Source organism: Apodemus sylvaticus, chromosome 23 (genome assembly GCF_947179515.1).
Source record: "Apodemus sylvaticus chromosome 23, mApoSyl1.1, whole genome shotgun sequence".
Lineage (NCBI taxonomy): Eukaryota > Metazoa > Chordata > Mammalia > Rodentia > Muridae > Apodemus > Apodemus sylvaticus.
Genome location: NC_067494.1, coordinates 27,992,281 through 28,012,227, shown reverse-complemented (window position 1 = coordinate 28,012,227; position 19,947 = coordinate 27,992,281). Strand labels below are relative to the sequence as shown.

Below are 19,947 nucleotides of genomic sequence, written 5' to 3'. Positions count from 1 at the left end.
CCTGGCCTCATTCTTTCCTCTCCTTCCCCATCTATCCCTCAGCTTCTGTTCCAGCAACCCAGTTCTTAGTAGCTGCAAGCAGCTACAGAATACAACAGTATAACATAAATGGATACACTGAAACAGCAAGTGGAGAAGAAACTGTAAAGCTTTATCAGGTGAAATAGAACTAAGATTATTTATGGGGTGTGAAGGCCGAGCAGTATAGACTAAATTAACCTCTTGTGGAAGAACATGCCACAGAGGACTTTCATAGCTAAGGAGAAATAAGTGAGTGGCTTCAAACTTTAATTATAGGATGACTTTCCTTTGGGGAAATAATTCAGCTGGTGACTTTGTTGGAGGTAAATACTAATGCATCCCTCTAAATGTTCTGTGGCTCTTAAAAGTGTCTTACACACTCTCCCGCTCTCCAGGGCAGATTATCTGCTTAATAAATCCAAATATTTTAAGCTCACTGTTGAGATATACTGTTCAAAAAATTTAAAAAAAAAATGCCATTTTCAAACTATTGCTTCTCATTGTTAGTGTACCCAGTCAGCCCAGAGCTTCAGGGCAGATGTCTGATGAGGCTGATACTCTTTTCACACCATGGAGAAAGGAGGCATTTTGGCTTTTAAATCTTATTATTTAGGAAATACATCCGAGGCCACTGGAGAAAGAGCTCAGAGGTTAAGCGATCACTCTATTCTTGTCGAAGAACTGAGTTCAGTTATCACGTCCTGTGGCTCAGCCTCCTCGGTCAGAGTGGAGGTCTCTTTCTTTGCAAACCAGAACTTGTTTTTAATTTTAACAATTTTCTATAGCTGCCTCCTCTACCAGCCATGAATTTGACTCAGTAGCCATCAGCTTCAAAGCAAATCCCGTGTCAGGAGAAAGGTAGTGTGCTGAGAATTCAGATAGTCATTACCATTTTTAGCAGTAAAAAAAATATTTAAACATTTTGATATTTATACTCCATTTAGACATGTTGTATACTTACTGGACCACAGTACAAAGTAAGCAATAACTTTTTGTGTATGTTAGGAAACCAGAAAAAATTTTAAGATTTTTCTTAATTGCAATATTTATCATTCTGGACTGGATCCAAACGTAGCTTAGACATGATACAACACACCTGTACTGTTTCAAAACAAGGCAGTTGAGTTATATGAAAAGTGGGGATTCACTTGTAAGATTTGAGTGTGTCCAATAAGTCGATTCTCTTGTCCATTATTAACCATCTACTAGGAGGTAAGACTCAATATTTTCATGAACAGGTGTCTCACAACAGGGAATTTCCAGAAAGCCAAATAACAAGTGAACCTTTTCCTCCTCTGAAATTAGCTCTGGTGATTACACAATTAGAAAACAAAACATTACTCCACAGAGAAAAATTTCGAAGGATATACAAAGCACTTGGTAAACACACTATTGAAATCCTCAAACGAGAAGATGTTGTTTATGTCTACTGAAGATAGAATTCTCCCTTTGGAAAAGATACTGCGAGACCAGCTTCAGCATAGCTTATAATTTCTTGGAAATGTTTAAACATTTAAAGCCTTAGTATTTTTCTTGCCAAGAATAAATTTCTCCGTGACCTCATTTCTGTGAGCTCCTTATGGAGACATCATCTCTGCCTTTTTTTTTCCCCCTTGGCAAATCGAATTCTTTTGGTTTAGTGGATTAATTGCATATTTGTTTGGGCATTATAATTTCTCAGCATCGTGAATTCCGTTTTATGTAAGTTTCTGCCCTTTTATTAAAACCACAACTCACATCATCCCTCTCTGGAGAAGAGTCCCGCCCTCTCTGTCAAGGAGCCCCGCCCCTTCATTCGGGGCCCGCCCATCCTGCATTTGCTATTACCACGGGAGGCGGGGAAAAGAGTGAGGCACAACCACCGCGAGACTTCAACGGTCTTCTACCAGGGCCTCAGCGATCGGACATGCGCAGAGATGCTTTTTGAAGCCAGCCCTGGAGAGAGGGGCGGGGCGTCCCGACCGGTCCTGCGCGTTCGCGTGGAGCGAGCGCTCCCGCTGTTCTCCTCCACTGGTGCTGTGGCTTCCGGCCCGGGTGCCCAGCTCCACCCAGCGTGCAGCGCGCGTGCGCAACTCCCGCAGGTGTGTGTGGCGACTGTGGGCCTGGGATCTGCAGCCTAGGAGGAGGGCCGAGCCTGGCGACCGGTGCTGCCCGGATAGCGGTTGAGGTAGGTCAGTGTGGGTGTGGGGTCTGGGGTAAGAGTCGCGGAGGGGACCCGGAGCTGCGTGTCAGGGAAACTCCGAGGGCTCCTGCGAAGCTCCGGGATCGGGAGCGATCGGCCGTGCGAGGCCCCGCGACTCGGTCCCAGGCGGGACGTGGGCCGAGCCCTTCTCGCGTGGGACGGGTGCTTGCTGCCCACGCTCGCGTGCCGAGGCCCTGTCACGAGCTGTCCCGCCGGCTCCCTTCTCGCGGATAACTTCGATGTGCCCCGAGGGGCCGGCCCTGCGCTGTGCCCGGGATGGTGGGGCGTGGGACTGCAGGTGGCGGAGAGGGATGCAGGGGCCGCGAAGTTAGGATGGCGATGGCGAGCTCGCAGGTACCCTCGGAGACACATGAATTACTACCTTCGTCTTCAGAACCGCCCTGGCTCCTGTGCATTGTGTGCACTTGGACGCTGCCAGTAGCGCCGGGTTGGTGAGTCTCCGGAGATGTTGGTTTATGGTTAAGGTCCCCTGTCAGAGAGGTGCAGCTTTGTTAAAGACTTGCCATTTCAACATGGTGCTTCTTAATCCACATGGCTTAAATTGATCATGGAAGGCGTTGGTTTTCCCCTACATGTTTGTCTTGACGCCTGTATTTGCCTCGGTCGCATGATTGCTACCACCTGCTACCACCGCTTTATTCTTTGTCTAAGCTTTTCCTCTTTGTCTTAGGGTTTTACTGCTGTGAACAGACACCATGACCATGGCAAGTCTTATAAAAGATACCATTTAACTGGGGGCTGGGTTACAGGTTCAGAGGTTCAGTCCTTGATCATCAAGGGGGGTGGGAGGGAAACATGACAACATCCAGGCAGACGTGATGCGGGCGATGCTTAGAACTCTGTTTTCGTCTAAAGCCTGCTAGGAGAATGCTGGCTTCCAGGCCACTACTAAGATGTGGGCGGGTCTTAAAGCGCACACTCAACAGTTACACACCTACTGCAACAAGGCTATATTATTCCAACTGGCTCAAATCTTTGAATAGTGCTACTCCCTACACTTTTAATTCATAAAACCATTGTGTGTGTGTTGTTGTTGGTTTTTTCTTCCCTTCTTTTTTCTTCCTCTTTGAAAAAGAAGGTATTTCTAAGGAATTTTGAGCTGTAGAAGGATTGAGCGAAGTTTCCTTAATGCTTTGTAAAGCTCTTTGGAATTAAGCAGTGGTGTGGGGTTAAATACAACTAACATATGAGACAGACATTTATTTCTGACTTGGTGAGAACTTTGGCTTCCTAGTGGCCAACAGGTGTAGTATTATAATTTGCTTTTTTTTTAATGGGATTGACTGGTGACTAAATTTTTCTACTAAACATGAGTGAAACTGTTACAACGTTTGAGACATGAGATCATGGTTAAGGTGTTTCTCACCTGTTAGCATTTACCTGACGATAAGCAGCTCCAGAGACCAGAGAGTTGAGGTAACAATCCATTCTGATAGGGAAGGCACGGTGGGGTGAGAGTGCTTCCTGCTGCAGCTTACTGGGGTCACCTGCTCACACCTGGGTAGATAAGAAAGCAGATCATAGGAAACAAGGCGGGTCCTCCGGGCTCAGCAACCAGTCGGGACCTCCCTGCACCTGGGCCCCATCTCAAGTTTTCAGAACCTCCCAAAACAGCATCACCAGCCAGTGATCAGTTCTGACGTGCAAACTATCAGGAGCTTTGATGGCCAAAGCACAGCAGCTATTATTTGACTTAAGTCTTCTTATCAATTTATCCCTTTTGAAGTATTCACATTATATAACCGACTTCAAGTTGTGGGTAAGGGCTACTAAGGAATATGCCTAATATCACAGGGTTATTGTTAAGATAAAGAACTGGATTAGGATGTGATGAAAGAAACGAGAATTTTCACGTAAAGGAAAGTCATAGTCTTGTGTGTGAGAGTCCTAGAAAATATCCAGTAGGAGTGAGGCCCAGCCTAGGTTTGTGCACATTTGGGCTGTAAGCCTGAATATTGCAATGTTTTTGTTTGAAAATATTTTCTCATAAAAGAAGCATTATCATCACAGCAAATGTATGTTGTTAATTCTTCTGAAGCCTGGATTTGCAATTGGTGAAGAGGCTTTAAGCAGACTTGACTATATGGGGTGTATTCTCTTAATTGTCCTGTCTTTATCCTGCCTCACATCAGCTGTTCCATTTGTCATTTAGAATTCACATTTACTAACCAAGAAAGTGACAGTGCGAAGATGAGCAGCCGAAGGAAGCGAGCTCCCCCGATGAAGGTGGATGAAGAAAGGCGGCGGCAGCTTCACTGGAGCATGCACGAGGACCTGAGGAGTGAGCCGCTCGCCTCGTCTGTTGAGGAACAGGCCTGCTCAGATGCAGACTCTTCTGACTGCATCGTCATAGATGAAGACCCTCCCGACAGTGCAGTTCACAGAGAGAAGAAGAGGCGTTCAGAGACTGTGAGCATCTTAGAATCCACCGGAAAAGAGACCCCTATGTCTGTGACGTTGAATGTTACAATTTCTCCCCATCATGTGGATCATTCCTGGAAAGCATTTCTGGGAGAGTTTGCTCTTCAGCTTCTCCCCAAAGAGAGTTTAGTTGAACATTTTTCTGAAAAGACTTTAACACTGACTCGTTCAGAGTCAAGCAGTCAGTTCCTGATCTATGTTCATTCAGAATGTAAAAATGTAGAGAAACAAGAAAATGTACTTCAGGGATCAGCCGGTGTTTGTGGCAAGGGTATTCGAGTGGAATCCTCCTTCAGTAGTGACGTGTTACAGGATTTGGCCTGGCTACAGAAGAGAAGAGGAATAAAACTCTACCAGAGGCCAGAAGGAAGTCATACAATCAAGGTACTCAGGGTCTGTGGTGGTGTGTAAGGTTCTATACTGGTAATTCATTGATGTTAACTTAGAAAGTCTCAAAATCCAGCAATAAGCCCCCCATTATTAAGTGTCAAAGAATAACTTCGTACGGGGCTTTAAATAACGGTAAGACTGCGTCTCCCTGCCAATCACTAGCCTGACTGTGCTTTCCTAGGGAGAGTCTCCTGATTTTCTCTTCCGTCTCTGCTCAGCTACCTGCTTTGGTCCTCACCATCTTGCATTATAATACCTTGTGTTTTCAAATCTCTTGTCTGTTTTGTTTCGGAAATGGTATATATATTTGAAATATGACTTAATTTAATGATTGTAAAACTTTAGTGTGACCTTGCTATTCTGACTGACAGCTTCCTATAATATGTCATTGAACTTTACCCTTTGTTTACCCTTTGTCACTTTTTTTCTTTCTTTCTTTTTTTTTTTTTTTTGGTTTTTTGGAATTGTTTTTACAAGACAGGGATTCTCTGTGTAGCCCTGGCTGTCCTGGAACTCACTTTGTAGACCAGGCTGGCCTTGAACTCAGAAATCCGCCTGCCTCTGCCTCCCCAGTGCTAGAATTACAGGCGTGTGCCACCACCGCCCGGCTGTCACTGTTTTTTTATCCAGCTTCTGAAATTCCAAAATTTGTTTCCCAAACATATTCTTTCTGTCTATGCTTTTCTTGGTATCCTCTTCCCCATCTCTGATAGTCTGTTCAGAAAGAATCTAATGGATGGATGCATAGAGAAGTTTTCTTAAGTCCCAGGCGTGGTGCTACATGTCCTTGCCCAGTGTATCTATTTTCTGTTCTTTCTTTTGGCTGCTTGTGATGATTTGTATATACTTGGTTCAGGAAGTGGCATTATTAGGAGGTGTGACCTTGTTGAAGTAGGTGTGCACTGTGGGCGTGGGCTTTAAGACACTACCTGTCTGGAAACAAATCTCCTGTGTTTGCCTTTGGAAACAAGATGTTGAACTTTCAGCTCCTCCCCCATGATGCCTGCCTGGGTGCTGCCATATTCCTGCCTTGATGATAATGGACTGACCCTCTGAACCTGTGAGCCAGCCCCAATTAAATGCTGTCCTTATAAGAGTTGCCTTGGTCTGTTCACAGCAGTAAAACCCTAAGTCACTGCTTGAAACACACTTATATTTGGCATCCTTCCTGCTTGCTAAACTGTGAAGTCTTTTTAATCTTCACTGCCTGTTAAAGCATCTGGGACCTACCAGTAAATTTGTAATTCATTTCAAGATCTGCATTCAGTAAGTTTTGTAAATATGTGCAGATCGCTCAGATGTTCTAATATCAACTTTTTATGAACTATAAACAATACCCATTCTTTTATGGCAGATTTACTAAGATTAGGTGAGATAATATAAGTGGATGTGCTTTGTAAGGAGATGATATGCCTTCATGCTAAAGGCTGAAAAATCCTAAGAAGTTGTTTCATCTTTGTGTCACTGAAATGCTTTTCTTATTTCTCAAAAGAAATTATATCAGGCTACTTGTTATTTCTGAAGAGATCTAGTATGTTTAGAGTAGAATGGCCATAGATTTATTTCAAAATAACCTAAAGAATAGAGAACATTTAAAAGCATTATACAGCAATTAACTTTTCCCTAGACAGTGGAACTCAACCATGCAATTCCCTGTCTACTGATTTTTAAGGACCAGAATTTTACTGATAGAAAGTATGAAATCATAGCCTATGAGTCTATATCCTACCCTTAAAACCATATCGTAATCTCTTCCATTCTCCCTGACCTTGATTGGGCTAAGAATGTAAATGTTTAACCCATCTCCAGGTGAACAGAATGCAAATATGTACAGTTCTGAAATGAAATCTTTGCCACTTGTTACAGTGTAATGTTGCTGGATTCTGAAAATTTCAGCAGAAGAAATGAAGGATTTCAGTCATTAGAGAATTAGACCCAGGATAATGGGAGAAATGAAGAAAATGCATTGTTTGCCATTAGATATCTTAAAAATTAAACTATTTAGGCTACCTCATAGACTTTCCATTTTAAAAATAAAACAAAAATATAAAATATAAACAAAAATTATATAAACAAAAGTTATATTTCCTAAATTTCTTTTACTCCTAAATATCATTGTCTCTACTTAAATTTGAATATTTAATCTCTTACAATTCAACAGCTGCATTGCTTTATAAGTTAAGATATTTAACATAGTCACACTCTGTTTTCTTCCACCTTTTATTTCATATTACTGTATCCATTGATAAGGATTCCCGGACATAGCCTCAGAAAACTGAGCTAGGGAGTGCTTCCTTGTGCCTTGCTTCACTGATATTCAGATAGCCAGATACAAACCAGCGTCTCGGTGGGTAGAATTGAGGTTTACATCACACTATGTTTCAGTCCCGTTTAAGGGAGTCTTTTTGTTTTCATTTTTCTAATAAATAATGCATCATAGACATTTGTAGAGTGAATGTGGAACAGACATTGTTAAAACCTTTAAAATAGTGAGTCTGGGGACTAGAGAACTGGCTCAGTGGCTGCTCTTGCCAAGAACCTGAGTTCAATTCCCGGAACCCAAATGTCATCGCCACTGTCCTTGTTTGGCCTCTGTGGTCATGTGGTCACTGCACACATGTGATACACAGACATTCATGCAGACACAAACACCATATACATAAAAAAAAAAAAAAAGAATTCAACATTTTTTTTTTAAAAATAGCAACTCTGAAAAAGCTTTTCTTGTGTCTTTATAAAGAATAGTATACACCCAGTAAAACTTTATGCATGTTAATTTTTTGTAGGTGGGAATTTACATCTTGGAAGCTGGCCTGACAAGACTAGACTTCATGAGTGATGCAAGTTCCAGAATGAAAAAGTTCAATCAGCTCATGAAGAGAGTGATGGAGAAGTTACATAATTTCATTGTTCCAGGTAATTACCAAAGTAAGATTTAAAATTGCATTTGGGGATTGCCAGTCCTTCTGCAGCTTGTACATTTAACAACCTAAAAACCAAGTAATAAAAGGAGAAATTTGAGTGTTATTTATACAATACCGTGTGACAAAATCTGAAATGCCCTTACGGAGGATACAATTTGCTTTTTTACTGTAATTGCTTAGTATTGTGCCCAGCATTCAAGAAATGTTTGCAAAATCAATATACAAAGTCAAAAGGCACTCAAAACACATCTAAACTAGTTGAATTTCTACTTATTATGTATTTGTTTCTTAGCTGTTCTACAAACATTTTATGAAGCCAGTTAATTGATTTTCTTAGCTCTTCTGCAAAAATTTTAATAGCCAGAAATTGTTGCTGGCCTTTAATCTGTTCTCCTTTGCAGTCTGATGAAGACTCTCAAGAGGTACATTCTTATAAGAACAGATGACTTTGTTGTTTGTTGGCAGGACATGGAATTCTTGGTTAGCATGCACCTAAGGGCCTCTGAATATTAGTAAATGTAGCTCAGTGGTAGAGATAAAACAGCAGAAAGCACTTGGTTCAGGACCGGTCTACCACAGACAGCCATGGGAGTGGCTGAGGGGCCCCAGCCGTGCTGCTGGAGAGGCTTGACTCCCAGATCACAGCGGAGACGTTCATGTGCTGTGTTTGCAGTAGGATGTGTAGGGTGTTCTCTTCTCCCATTCCTTTTGTTTGTTTTATTTGTTCGTTTTTTGTGTTTTACTTTTTTTCCCTTTTCCTTATGTGCTAGATGTCAAACCCAGAACTGCACGCATGTTAGGCAAGGGCTACACTTTGGAGCTATAGCCTCAGCCCTATAAATTTTCATGTTAGAGTGTTTTGAAATCTGCGTGGTTTGAACATAGTGGTACATTGATACCATAGCTCATTCTTTCAAAACTTCATAATGCTAATAATAGTGACTTTGCAAGTTAGAGATTTACAGGAAAGACAATATCTTGTTTCATAATTAGAAATGCTATCAAAGGGAAATAATTTGAAATGTAAATAAAAATATATCGAATAAAAAAACTATATTGAGTAAAAAAAAAAAAAGAAAAAAAGAAAAGAAATGCTATCAAATACATCTAGAGTATTTTTTTTAATTCTAAGAATTTCAGCCAGCTATGTTGGAGCACACCTAAACTGCCAGTGTCCAGGAAGGAAAACTTCAGGCTTAGCTATCAGTACTTGGCTACATTAATTATTTTGTTGCAATGGAATGAAATAAATGTATAATTACACTGTGTGGTTGTGATAATCCTATGTGATATTTTGTATTGAAAATAATATGTAGATTATTCAGAACACTCATAGTCATTGGGCATACTAGATGCGTTCTGTAAAACCATGTGGTTTTATGATGTGCTCTTTGAGAACATTTTAGACATAAAAATGGTTCGTTTCTTCACATTGAGAGGCTAATTCAAGTGTGTGAGGGTTTTTCATTTTGTTCAAGTTACAGTGTGAATCTTCTTCAGGGCACTTGTGTTCATCTAGTGAAATGTGAAGCCTGACATGCTTACATTAATTAATCTTTCAGCATGTCTCCTCACTAATTCCTGCTGCTACCAAAGGCCTGCCCTTTCTTCTCAGTTTGAAAAATTAATGAACCATTATCTTAATAGGAATATTTTTTTTGAAAAGTAAAAGGATTTTTTATGTTAAGATATAAAAGGAATAAAATACTTTATTAGGTACAGGTGAAATTCATGCTCAGTTTCTTGTAGTTATTAAATACTTAAAGAACAGAACATGTCAGTATCTCTGACGTTCTGCGGCAAGTACACAGGTGATTGAGAAAGCAGTTACATTACAGCCAAAGTATAAAATAGCACACGAGCGCTGAGCAGAAAATAGACGCCATGCAGCATCTGAAAGCTTTTAAAGAACGCGTAGGTGAATAGTTTTTGAGGAGGGATTTCCAGTGAGGGAATACACAGAACAGGACTGTGGAGCTGGAGGGCTGTGCAGGGTTTCCTGCAGTAAGAACTAGTGGTTAGCAAGCCTTGTGTAGCACATGCATCTGCATTCCCAGCCTTGAAGAAAACTGATCAGTGAGGCTTTTGGGTGTGAGACCAATCCAGAGAGTATTGCAGAGTGTCTAAAAAACACACAGAGTGGGAAGAGAAGGGTTTAAAAAGAAACAATTGCTTGTGGCTTATAGTGCAGATCCTGTTCTGTACCTTTGTTGGATATGCAGATGTGCTGGAAGAAGACGAGGAGGATTCAGAGAGTGAGCCAGAGGGCCAGGATATCGATGAGCTCTATCGCTTTGTGAAGCAAACACACCAGCAAGAAACACTGTCAGTCCAAGTGGATGTCCAGCACCCTGCATTGATTCCAGTCCTGAGACCTTACCAGAGAGAGGCAGTCAACTGGATGCTACAGCAAGAGCAGTTCAGAAGCACTCCTGCTGGCGGCAAGTCTAAGATGCTTAAAGCAGGGCTCTCGGGAGGGACAGTGTTGGAGAGGGTTAATAGTGGGGCATGGACCGCGGTGATGGCCAGTAATCATGCAAAAAGGGGGTGTCTGTCAAAATAGATACTACAACAATCAATATGTGACTTTCCTTAGTTTTAGGATTTTAATTAGTTCTTCCTTCAGCCTTAATGGGAATGTATGAAAGTAAGAAATAAATTTAAATCATGGTCCCTACTTACCATTTTGGAAGGTAGTAGCAGGAAGATGAGGAATTCAAGTCACCCCAGGCCATGATGTGGATTCCAGGCCTGCCTGTCTGGGCTACATGTCTTGCTGTCTCAAAAGAGAGAGGGAGAGAGGGAGAGAAAGCAGGAGGTGGGGAGAGGAAAAATCATGACTTGTTTACAAAGGATTGCTTTTAGAACTTAGTTATGTGTAAGAAACTTCCTAACTTGTCAGTAAATATTGCCAACAGACAGCAGATTTGCAAATGTGACTAACTTTCCTAGTTTATATTTATTTTGCTTGCCCCACAACATAAATAAAACCAAGAGATTCATTGCAGGGGTGTACTTTAGTAACCACTTTTGTCTGTCTGTGAGGCAGGGTCTTGGTGTAACTCTTGACTGTTTTAGAACTCAATCACTATGTAGATCAGGCTGGCCTCAGGCTCTAAGTAGAATTCATGTTTCTGCCTCCTAAGCATTGGGCTTAAAAGTGTGCATCAAAAGAGGAAATCATTTGAAATGTAAATAAAAAATATATTGAATTAAAAAAAAAGAATAGTTTTTCCATTTTAGTAAAAAAAAAAAGTGTGCATCACTGGACTGGCACTGCTTTTAACTGAGTAGACAAATTTTGAGATTTTTTACTTGACTCTGGACAATGAGTTATTAACTAGTTCTGATTTTTCCTGTATAGATTTACTTAAGTTAACTACAGATGATATTACTTACTTCTTCCAAGTATTCTAGCAACCTAATTTTTTTTTAAAGTTTTCCTTTTAGGAATTATCAGTCGGTAGACAGTGTTATTTCTTCTTGCTCTTTATCCTGTTAATACATTTGCCTTCTCCCCAAATTCCCTTCCTCATCTTTATTTCCATATCTTCTACATTCTGATTCATTCATATTCTTCCTCATTCTCTTCCTCTGTCCTGAAACCAGCATCTAACTCTGGAGTTGGATGCTCTTGATAAAGTTTCATAATCTGTATGTTTCACTGCCTGGCTCTCATTCAGTCTTTTCCTCATTATTATTTGTTTGGAAAACAGTTCTATCAGGTCCCACATATGCCATATTATTTTTTCTCTAAAATAAAATAATTTTCAGATATGTAATTTCCATAAGAAATAACTTACATACAACAAAATGCCTTGATCTTAAAGGTAATATTTGGTGCATTTTAACAAATCTGTAAGCTTGGAGTCAACCACCAGTTCTTGTCAGGCTTCCACCACAGTGACAGTATCTGAGACAATCATCTCAGAGAATCTTCGAGTGAGACGGCTCAGTGCAAGGATGGCTAGCCTGATTGCTTTGGACCCGAGGAGAGATTAGGTATTTAGAGGGAAGAAATACCTTGTTTCAGAAGTAGAGGAATGCTATCAAGTACATCTTCAACTTTTTAAAATTATAAGACTTAGCTAGGTAGGTAGAGCACACTTGAGCCACCAGTACTTGGGAAGGATTACTCCAATCTTAGATATCGGTACTTGATTATGTAATTATTGAGTTGTCGTGGCATAAAGTAAGTACCTAATTGCACATTAGTTTTGTACCGAAAATAACTCATAGACTATTCAGTGTAGTCTTAGTCATTGAGCATATTGTGTGTGTTCACAATGTTTATGGTTCGGCAATGGCATGCAGCTGAGGAGTGCTTCCTCTCATTGTAGTCTGGAAACAGAACATGTTAAGACCAGGACTAGAACTGTTAAGTGGATATCAGCCCAGAAGCTCTGAGTGCCCAAGACACAATTAACATATCAAATGATTCCCAAGAAGGAAGGAGAGGGCCCTGGAAGGCTTGATGCTGAGGGCTTATGGGACTTATGGGGATGGAACTGGGAAAGGGGAAATCATTTGGAATGTAAACAAAGAATTTAGAAAATAAAACAGATAATAATAATAATAATAATAATAAAAAGACCAGGATTAGATACAGTCCCCAAGGCCAGTCCCAGTCAGGACCAACAACGCCCTTTACTTGGGTACCATTTCCAATTTCTACTAGTTTTCAGAAAGCCCTAAAGTTAAAGTGTTGTAAGCACATAGAGACACAGAGACACATGTTCGCACGTCGCAAATGCAGAAAACCCTTCTCAGGTTAGAACCGGGGCTGTGTGTTGTTCCCCTCAGCTCTCTGTTGTGCTTTGCTCTTCTGTGTGATGACTTGCGTATGAGTCTGCGCAAAAGCAAAGGGAGCTGACAGATAGTATTAGAGGAGCATTGTGAGAGGCAGCCACGTGGCCTTTCCTGAGTGAGCCTTCTCAAGGACGCGGGTCTCCTGAGAGTATCCCACGCCGTTTTGTTTGTTTTATCTTAGTATCACTGTGACAGGAGAAAATCAAAACAAAAGCTCTTATATTTTATACTTCTCTTTAGATAACTCCCTGCACTTCTTGTGGCGAGAAATTGTTACACCTGATGGCTTAAAACTCTACTATAATCCATATACGGGCTGGTAAGGCAAAATCTTATATATTTGATTTTTTAAAAATATATACAGTAAAAAACTATGAGAATGTAACACATGCTCAGTATTGTGGAATACTAAAGTCTTGTATATTTCTACAGTTAGGATAGACTCAGAATTAAAAAGCACTTGTCATTTCTCAATGAATACAATTACCTTAATAGACTGAAGCTGATGAGCTTTCAAGACTGACAGAGATGGCTGGCGTGGTGAGGTGTGCCTTCAGTCCCAGCGCTTGGGAGCTCTGAGTTGGAGGTCTATATAGAGTTGTAGGCCAGCAAGGGCTGTGCAGTAAGATGCTACCACAGAGATGGAGAGAGAGAATAAAGGAGAGATTAGAGTTTTATCTTAAGGAATGTCATCTCTTTTATAAAGGTCAACTTTTATACTTTTAATTATCAATTTATAGATTTAAGAAACATGAGGATCTTTGAACATAATCAGTGAATCAGTATTAATTATATCATTTCTATTTTTATATTTATAAAAACCATAAAGGGAAATTACTACCTTCTAAAACATAAAATTGCCTATATTTATTCTGTGGCTGAGGACGGAAGGGTAGCACAGTGCACCTGTGAAACAGAGGACAACATGTGTTTTTGACTTCCATCATGCTTGTCACTTTTGCCTGCTTAGCCATCTTGCTAGACTGCATAATATTTCTCTTTAATTACAGATGAGATAAAATGTTGATTATGTACTAGCACCATTCTTATTTCTACAGACTTAGTCATCTGCTCAATTATTGTTTTTATTTTATTCCTGTTACATATGATTTGGAACTTTGACTTCTTTCCTCCTAAATGAAGTTTCAGTAAACTTAAAGTTTCATCCATTTCTTCAGTTCTCTTTGGGAATACTCATAAAAGACAGTATTTTATTTAAATTCTTGGGTTACATTTTCTCTTAGCATCATTCGAGATTTCCCACATGCTGGGCCACAGTTGCTTGGTGGAATCTTAGCAGATGAGATGGGTCTTGGAAAGACAGTGGAGGTTCTGGCTCTGATTCTGACACACACCCGACAAGATGTCAAGCAGGATGCTCTCACCCTTCCCGAGGTACAGAGAAATACTGCCGTGCTCCAGAGGGTGGGAACAAAGGATGTCACGAGACCTTACAGTGAACATTGAGCCTTTGCTTGGCCCTTGAGTCACCCCTACTGTGCTTGTGTGAAAATGGCTTATAGTCATGGTTGGTTACCTTCGAGTGACTGCAGAGAACGGGACTTGGGTTACCCAGTTTTCTTAAGTGCTGTAGACCAACTAGTAAGAGATTAGACAGTAGTAAGTTATCTTCCAACTAATTAGCAGAAGTTTTAAAAATAAGTTCTGTCGGTGCTTCATATATCTTGTAAACACTAAAAGGTCTATATTGTCACTGAATGAAGAACTGTCTGTTTAATTATAAACCTCAGATTCTGTTAAGTAGAACTTAAGAGATTGACTGATAGCTTAGTATTAACAGATTGTTAGATGGAATAGATTTTGTATAATATATATGAATTTTAGAGTTCACAAAATATAATTTCTTATACTTCCCAGAAGTAAATCCTGAAGCCAGCACATCCTGCTGAATTTAGCCCCCCAGTCAAAGGTAGAACTAGTTAAGAATTCCAGGAACCATCAGGCCCACATTTTAAATATTATGTAATCTATGATAAATTCATGTGTACATAATAAACCTTAGTGATTTCAATAGTAAATAGAAAAGTCTTTATGTATCATTGTATATATGTTTATACATATGTAAGTTTATATAAATACATTTTTATAAATTTATATAGCTATGATGGAGAGGTTGGAGAAAAGACTCAACAGTTAGGAGCTCTGAGCTCTGACTGCTCTTCTAGAGGACCCAGTTGCCATGGGGCAACTATCTGTAACTCTAGATCTAGTTGATGCCTCTCCCTCTTCTGGCTTCTGTGGGCACTGCATGCATGTGATATACAGACATACATGTAGACAAAATCCCCTTCTACAGGAAACAAAAGTAAATCTTATTTTTAAAAAGATACTGTATATGACTTAAAAGTATTAACAACACCTTTCAGAGAGTTTTAATTAAGTTCATTACATATTTTATTTCTGAAGTTTCATTATTTTAAATTTAATGCATCAATTCTATTTTTAACTGTGTCTTTAAAAGTTACTTTCAGAAATTCCCTACATTTAGGTAATTTAGAGAACACAAATTAAAAAATAATGGCTAGTTATAAGCACCAAAGTGAAAAATTGATATATAATGCATGACATTTAGTTATCTCCTAGTTGTATGAGTATATTCTATTTCTTTAATAGAAGGGATAATTATAATAACTCAGAATACTGAACAAAAATATTTCAACTACCAAAATTATGTATTTCAGGGAAAAGTGGTAAATTATTTCATCCCAACTCATTGTCCTAAAGGAAAAGTGAAAAATAGAGAAATCCAGGATACAGAATATGAACCAAAAGAAAAGGTTCACTGTCCTCGTAAGTGTGGTCTCTTCTCATGACTTCTTACAGTGATTTTTACTGTAGTTTATGTTATTCTTAGAAAGATCCTAATCGTAAGCACTAGGTTTTGTGTTTTTGTTTTGTTTGTTTGCTTAGTTGTTTGTATTTAACATAAGAGCATGGTTACAAGTTACATCAAAAATAAAGAATTAGTCCCAGTACTACTTGTTTAGCCTATTATATTTCAATTTCTTCAGTTTAATTTCAAGTATAGCTTTTATAATTCTTATTAGCAGATGAATTTTCTTAGAAATCATAGCATAGAATATACTAAAACATTCATGAGATTGTATTTTATAATTTGAATGATTATTGTGTCATCAAATTAATAAATTAGCCTAAATAATTCTTTGTTAAATTATTTCTACTACAGTAATTTTTCTTAATTCAAGATAAATTTTCATTAATACTCTTTAGAATACTAGCTTATATTAAGTCTTTTATTTGTACCCAGTCCCTAATAAAGATTAATATTGAATTTCACATCAATTATTTTGAGTAATTATCATATCCTTTTGACTATCCACTGTACATTTAGCTACTCGTGTGATGATCCTGACAGCTGTGAAAGAAATGAATGCGAAGAAGGGAGTTTCTATTCTTTCTATCTATAAGTATGTCAGCTCCATATTCAGATATGATGTTCAGCGGAACCGGAGCCTTCTGAAACGGATGTTGAAATGTTTAATCTTTGAAGGTCTTGTGAAACAAATCAAAGGCCATGGTTTCTCTGGGACTTTTACGTTGGGGAAGAATTACAAAGAAGATGTATTTGATAAAACAAAGAAGCAGGTAACATCATTTATTAAGTGTGTGTACTCATGTGCAACGCCTTACAGAATAAATGAATAGGTCCTGCCTTGCCACTGAAGCCTCAGAGTTTAGAGACAAAAATCAGAAAAAGTACTACGGCAGTGACTGACTTACTGTTTCTACTTTTTAAATGTGTCACAAAAGTAACAACTGTTTTAGTTACCTTTGAACCCAGAGAAGTGTGGTTGGTACAGTAGAAGTACTCAATGGAATGAACTCTAAAATAGTTTCATATACTCTTTTTTTATTCGATATATTTTTTATTTACATTTCAAATGATTTCCTTTTCTGGCTCCCCACTCCCCAAAAGTTCTATAAGCCCTCTTCCCTCCCCTGTTCCGCCATCCACCCCTTCACACTTTCCTTTTCTGGTATTCCCCTATACTGTTGCACTGAGTCTTTCCAGAACCAGGGGCCACTCCTCCGTTCCTCTTGGACATCATTTAATATGTGGATTATGTCTTGGGTATTCTAAGTTTCTAGGCTAATATCCACTTATCAGTGACTGCATACCATGATTGATCTTTTGAGACTGGATTGCCTCACTTAGTATGATGTTCTCCAGCTCCATCCATTTGTTTAAGAATTTCATAAATTCATTGTTTCTAATGGCTAAATAGTACTCCATTGTGTAAATATACCACATTTTTTGTATCCATTCCTCCGTTGAGGGACATCTGGGTTCTTTTAAGCTTCTGGCTATTATAAATAGGACTGCTATGAACATAGTGGAGCATGTGTCCTTATTGCATGCCAGGGAATCCTTTGGGTATATGCCCAGGAGTGGTATAGCAGGGTCCTCTGGAAGTGTCATGCCCAGATTTCTGAGGAACCGGACTTGACTATTGTTAAGATACTGCTACACTTACAAACTTTGCCGTCAACTTTAGAAATGTTAATGCTTCAATTTGCATATACCTATGTTCAGATGCTTCAAGTCTTTTCTATAAAGTTATCATGTTCCCAATGACACCATCCTGTAAAACTTTAATATTTTTCTATAAAACTGTTTTCATTTGGCTAGTAATTTCAATTTGCTTTTAGAAAAGTAGGCACAGAACATGTAAACATCATTAAGGAAAGAACGCTGACGACAAATCAGAGTGTGAAAGCCTTTTGCTTGCTTTCACTGGGCTACTGTGAGAGATAGTAGAGAAAATAAACAGACACACTTCATCTCTGAGCGTCCAGCCTGTGCTCAAGCAAGCACAGCAGTGAGCTGTGCTGTTGCAGTCCTGCTGCTGCAGGAGCTGGGGTCTCTCCTCAGTGCCACTGCTCTGTATTGACATCCTGTTCTTCAGTGTGCCCTCAGTTCCGATCCCATTTCCAGGGAGCTGCTGTATCACCTCCCTGTTGGTCACACTTGGACTGTATTATATGCTCTTTGTAGGCACTCAAACCATAATGACAAGAGACACACATAGAAAGGCAAAGATAAAGTCTATGTATGACAGTAGATAGTAATCAACCTTCATTTTATTTGTACTTGATGATTTGGAACTGTACGTACTCTAAATTTATTTTTGATTGATTTAAGCAGATTTTAAATCATAAAGTGTTAATAACAGGGATAGTTTACCTTTTTCTTTCTCATCAGTACTATACAGGGATCAAGTAGAACTTTTGCTTCTCTGAAGGTTATAGAGAGAGATCTTTCAGAGGATAAATTAGAATATGTTTATTACAAACAAGCCTTCTTGGGTAAAGGGGCGATTAAATTTCTTTGTAAAGCATATATGTATATAAAGTTTAGAGTTTTTTCACAAGTATAGTTTTACTGGCACATGTTAATTAAATAATACTTTTCATAGGCGGTAGGCAGTCCAAGAAAAATTGAGAAAGAATTAAGGAAATCAGTGAACAAGGATACAGATTCTGAATACCTGCCATCAAACACCTCCGATGATGATGATCCTTATTATTATTACTGTACGGCAAGAAAAAGCCGTAGTAAGTTGAAGAAGCCTGTTTTACTCACTAAAAAGGAAAAGGGTCAGTCTGTTAATCTCCATTCCCAAGTTGATGCTCCAGCTGCTGGAGACTCTACAAGTACTGATGCTCCTGTGTCAGAGAGTGCATGTGTCTCTGAAGACACACAAACCCAAGGCGTGGAAGACTGTGCTGAGTCTCCAAACCCTGCTGCCAACACTGCAAGTCTTTGTGAAACGCCTGATTACCGCTTTGAGTGTATATGTGGTGAATTTGACCAAATCGGCCGCAAGCCAAGAGTTCAGTGTCTGAAGTGTCACCTGTGGCAGCATGCGAAGTGTGTGAATTATGAGGAGAAGAATCTGAAGGTCAAGCCGTTTTACTGTCCCCACTGCCTGGTCGCAATGGACCCAGTGTCAACAAGAGCAACTCTGATCATCTCTCCAAGCTCCATTTGCCACCAGTGGGTGGACGAAATCAACCGGCATGTGAGGTCGTCATCTCTTAGAGTTTTGGTAAGGCACTGCAGCTAAAGAGGGATTAAAGCCTGTAAATTTTGGGTTCTTTGTGATAGTTTTCATCATGGCTGCACAAGGTCTAATGTAGCCCAGGATAGCTGCAAGGATTGCATTGTACTCCTGATCTTCCTGCCTATACTTCCAAGTGCTGGTATTATAGGCATGTGTACCATACCCAGCTAATTTTGAGTTCTTTGTTAATGTTTTCATACTTTTTTTTTTCAATAAACTGAACTCAAAAGGCTTGTGCATGTCAGGCAAACACTAGCCCTGAGCCATGTTACTATCATCCTTGTTGGATATTACTAAAATTATTTGTTATGATACGAGTACTAATTATACCAGAGCTTGAAGAGAATATTGAGAAGAAGAAATAGAAGAATAAACTATTTTCTTTCAACTTCCAAATTTCAGAAGTTGAGAGTATGTTGCTACTAAGCCCTTTTAAAGATTCTTGATCATCAAGATGAAAATGTATTGGTAAAGGTATTTGTGATTTCAGAGAAAGATAGAGTCCCAGGGTAGCATAGTATAATTGCAGATGCCATTTAACCTGTCACCTTATTGTCCTCTGGAGTCTTGGTTACCTCATTAAAATAATTCAGATATTTATTTGGTCCTTGGTATTTTTCAGGTGCTGTGCTCAGTTCTGAAGCAGCCTCTTTCTCATAGGCTAGAGGTTAAATTGCTATGTAGGTTAAATTAGGTGGGCAAGTACTGGACACCCAGCCACAAGATAACTGGTGGCTATCTTCCCCCCGTGCAGATAGTGTAGTTTTCTATAGTCAGCCACCGATGTGGACATGAAGACAGTGATAAGAAAAACACAGTTTCTGCCATTGAGAGCTGTTTTCTGTGTGGATAGGCTTTTCAGTCTTAGCTCCTTCAGTTTTGAGCAGGTTACTGTTTCCTCTGTGTGAGAAAGAAATAGCAGTTAATAGTATGGCTGCTGAAATTTGGAGACAGTGTTTCATACAGCATGTGCGATGGGAAGGAAGGATAGATGCCTCCTGAATGATAGCTCTGATAGCTCCGCTTCCCCGTCCCGCTGGATTCTCACCCCCGAGTCCATCACCAGCCTGCT

At 39.5% G+C, this 19,947-nt stretch overlaps 1 protein-coding gene across 3 annotated transcripts in view; it reads left to right on the top strand.

Annotated features, from left to right (window-relative positions):
* The first annotated feature begins 1,987 nt into the window (after window positions 1-1,987).
* Shprh (SNF2 histone linker PHD RING helicase) overlaps window positions 1,988-19,947 on the top strand; it is a 69,295-nt gene continuing 51,335 nt past the window's right edge. For 2 of the 3 annotated variants that reach the window (XM_052169332.1, XM_052169331.1), the window contains exons 1-9: window positions 1,989-2,188; window positions 4,377-5,029; window positions 7,822-7,951; window positions 10,182-10,400; window positions 13,009-13,087; window positions 14,013-14,163; window positions 15,471-15,579; window positions 16,142-16,395; window positions 18,228-18,860. In XM_052169332.1, the coding sequence (XP_052025292.1) occupies window positions 4,415-5,029; window positions 7,822-7,951; window positions 10,182-10,400; window positions 13,009-13,087; window positions 14,013-14,163; window positions 15,471-15,579; window positions 16,142-16,395; window positions 18,228-18,860 (2,190 nt within the window). In that variant the 5' untranslated portion in view covers window positions 1,989-2,188; window positions 4,377-4,414. Of the gene's footprint in view, window positions 2,189-4,376; window positions 5,030-7,821; window positions 7,952-10,181; window positions 10,401-13,008; window positions 13,088-14,012; window positions 14,164-15,470; window positions 15,580-16,141; window positions 16,396-18,227; window positions 18,861-19,947 lie in introns of all 3 variants that reach the window. The other variant, XM_052169333.1, reaches the window with a different exon arrangement.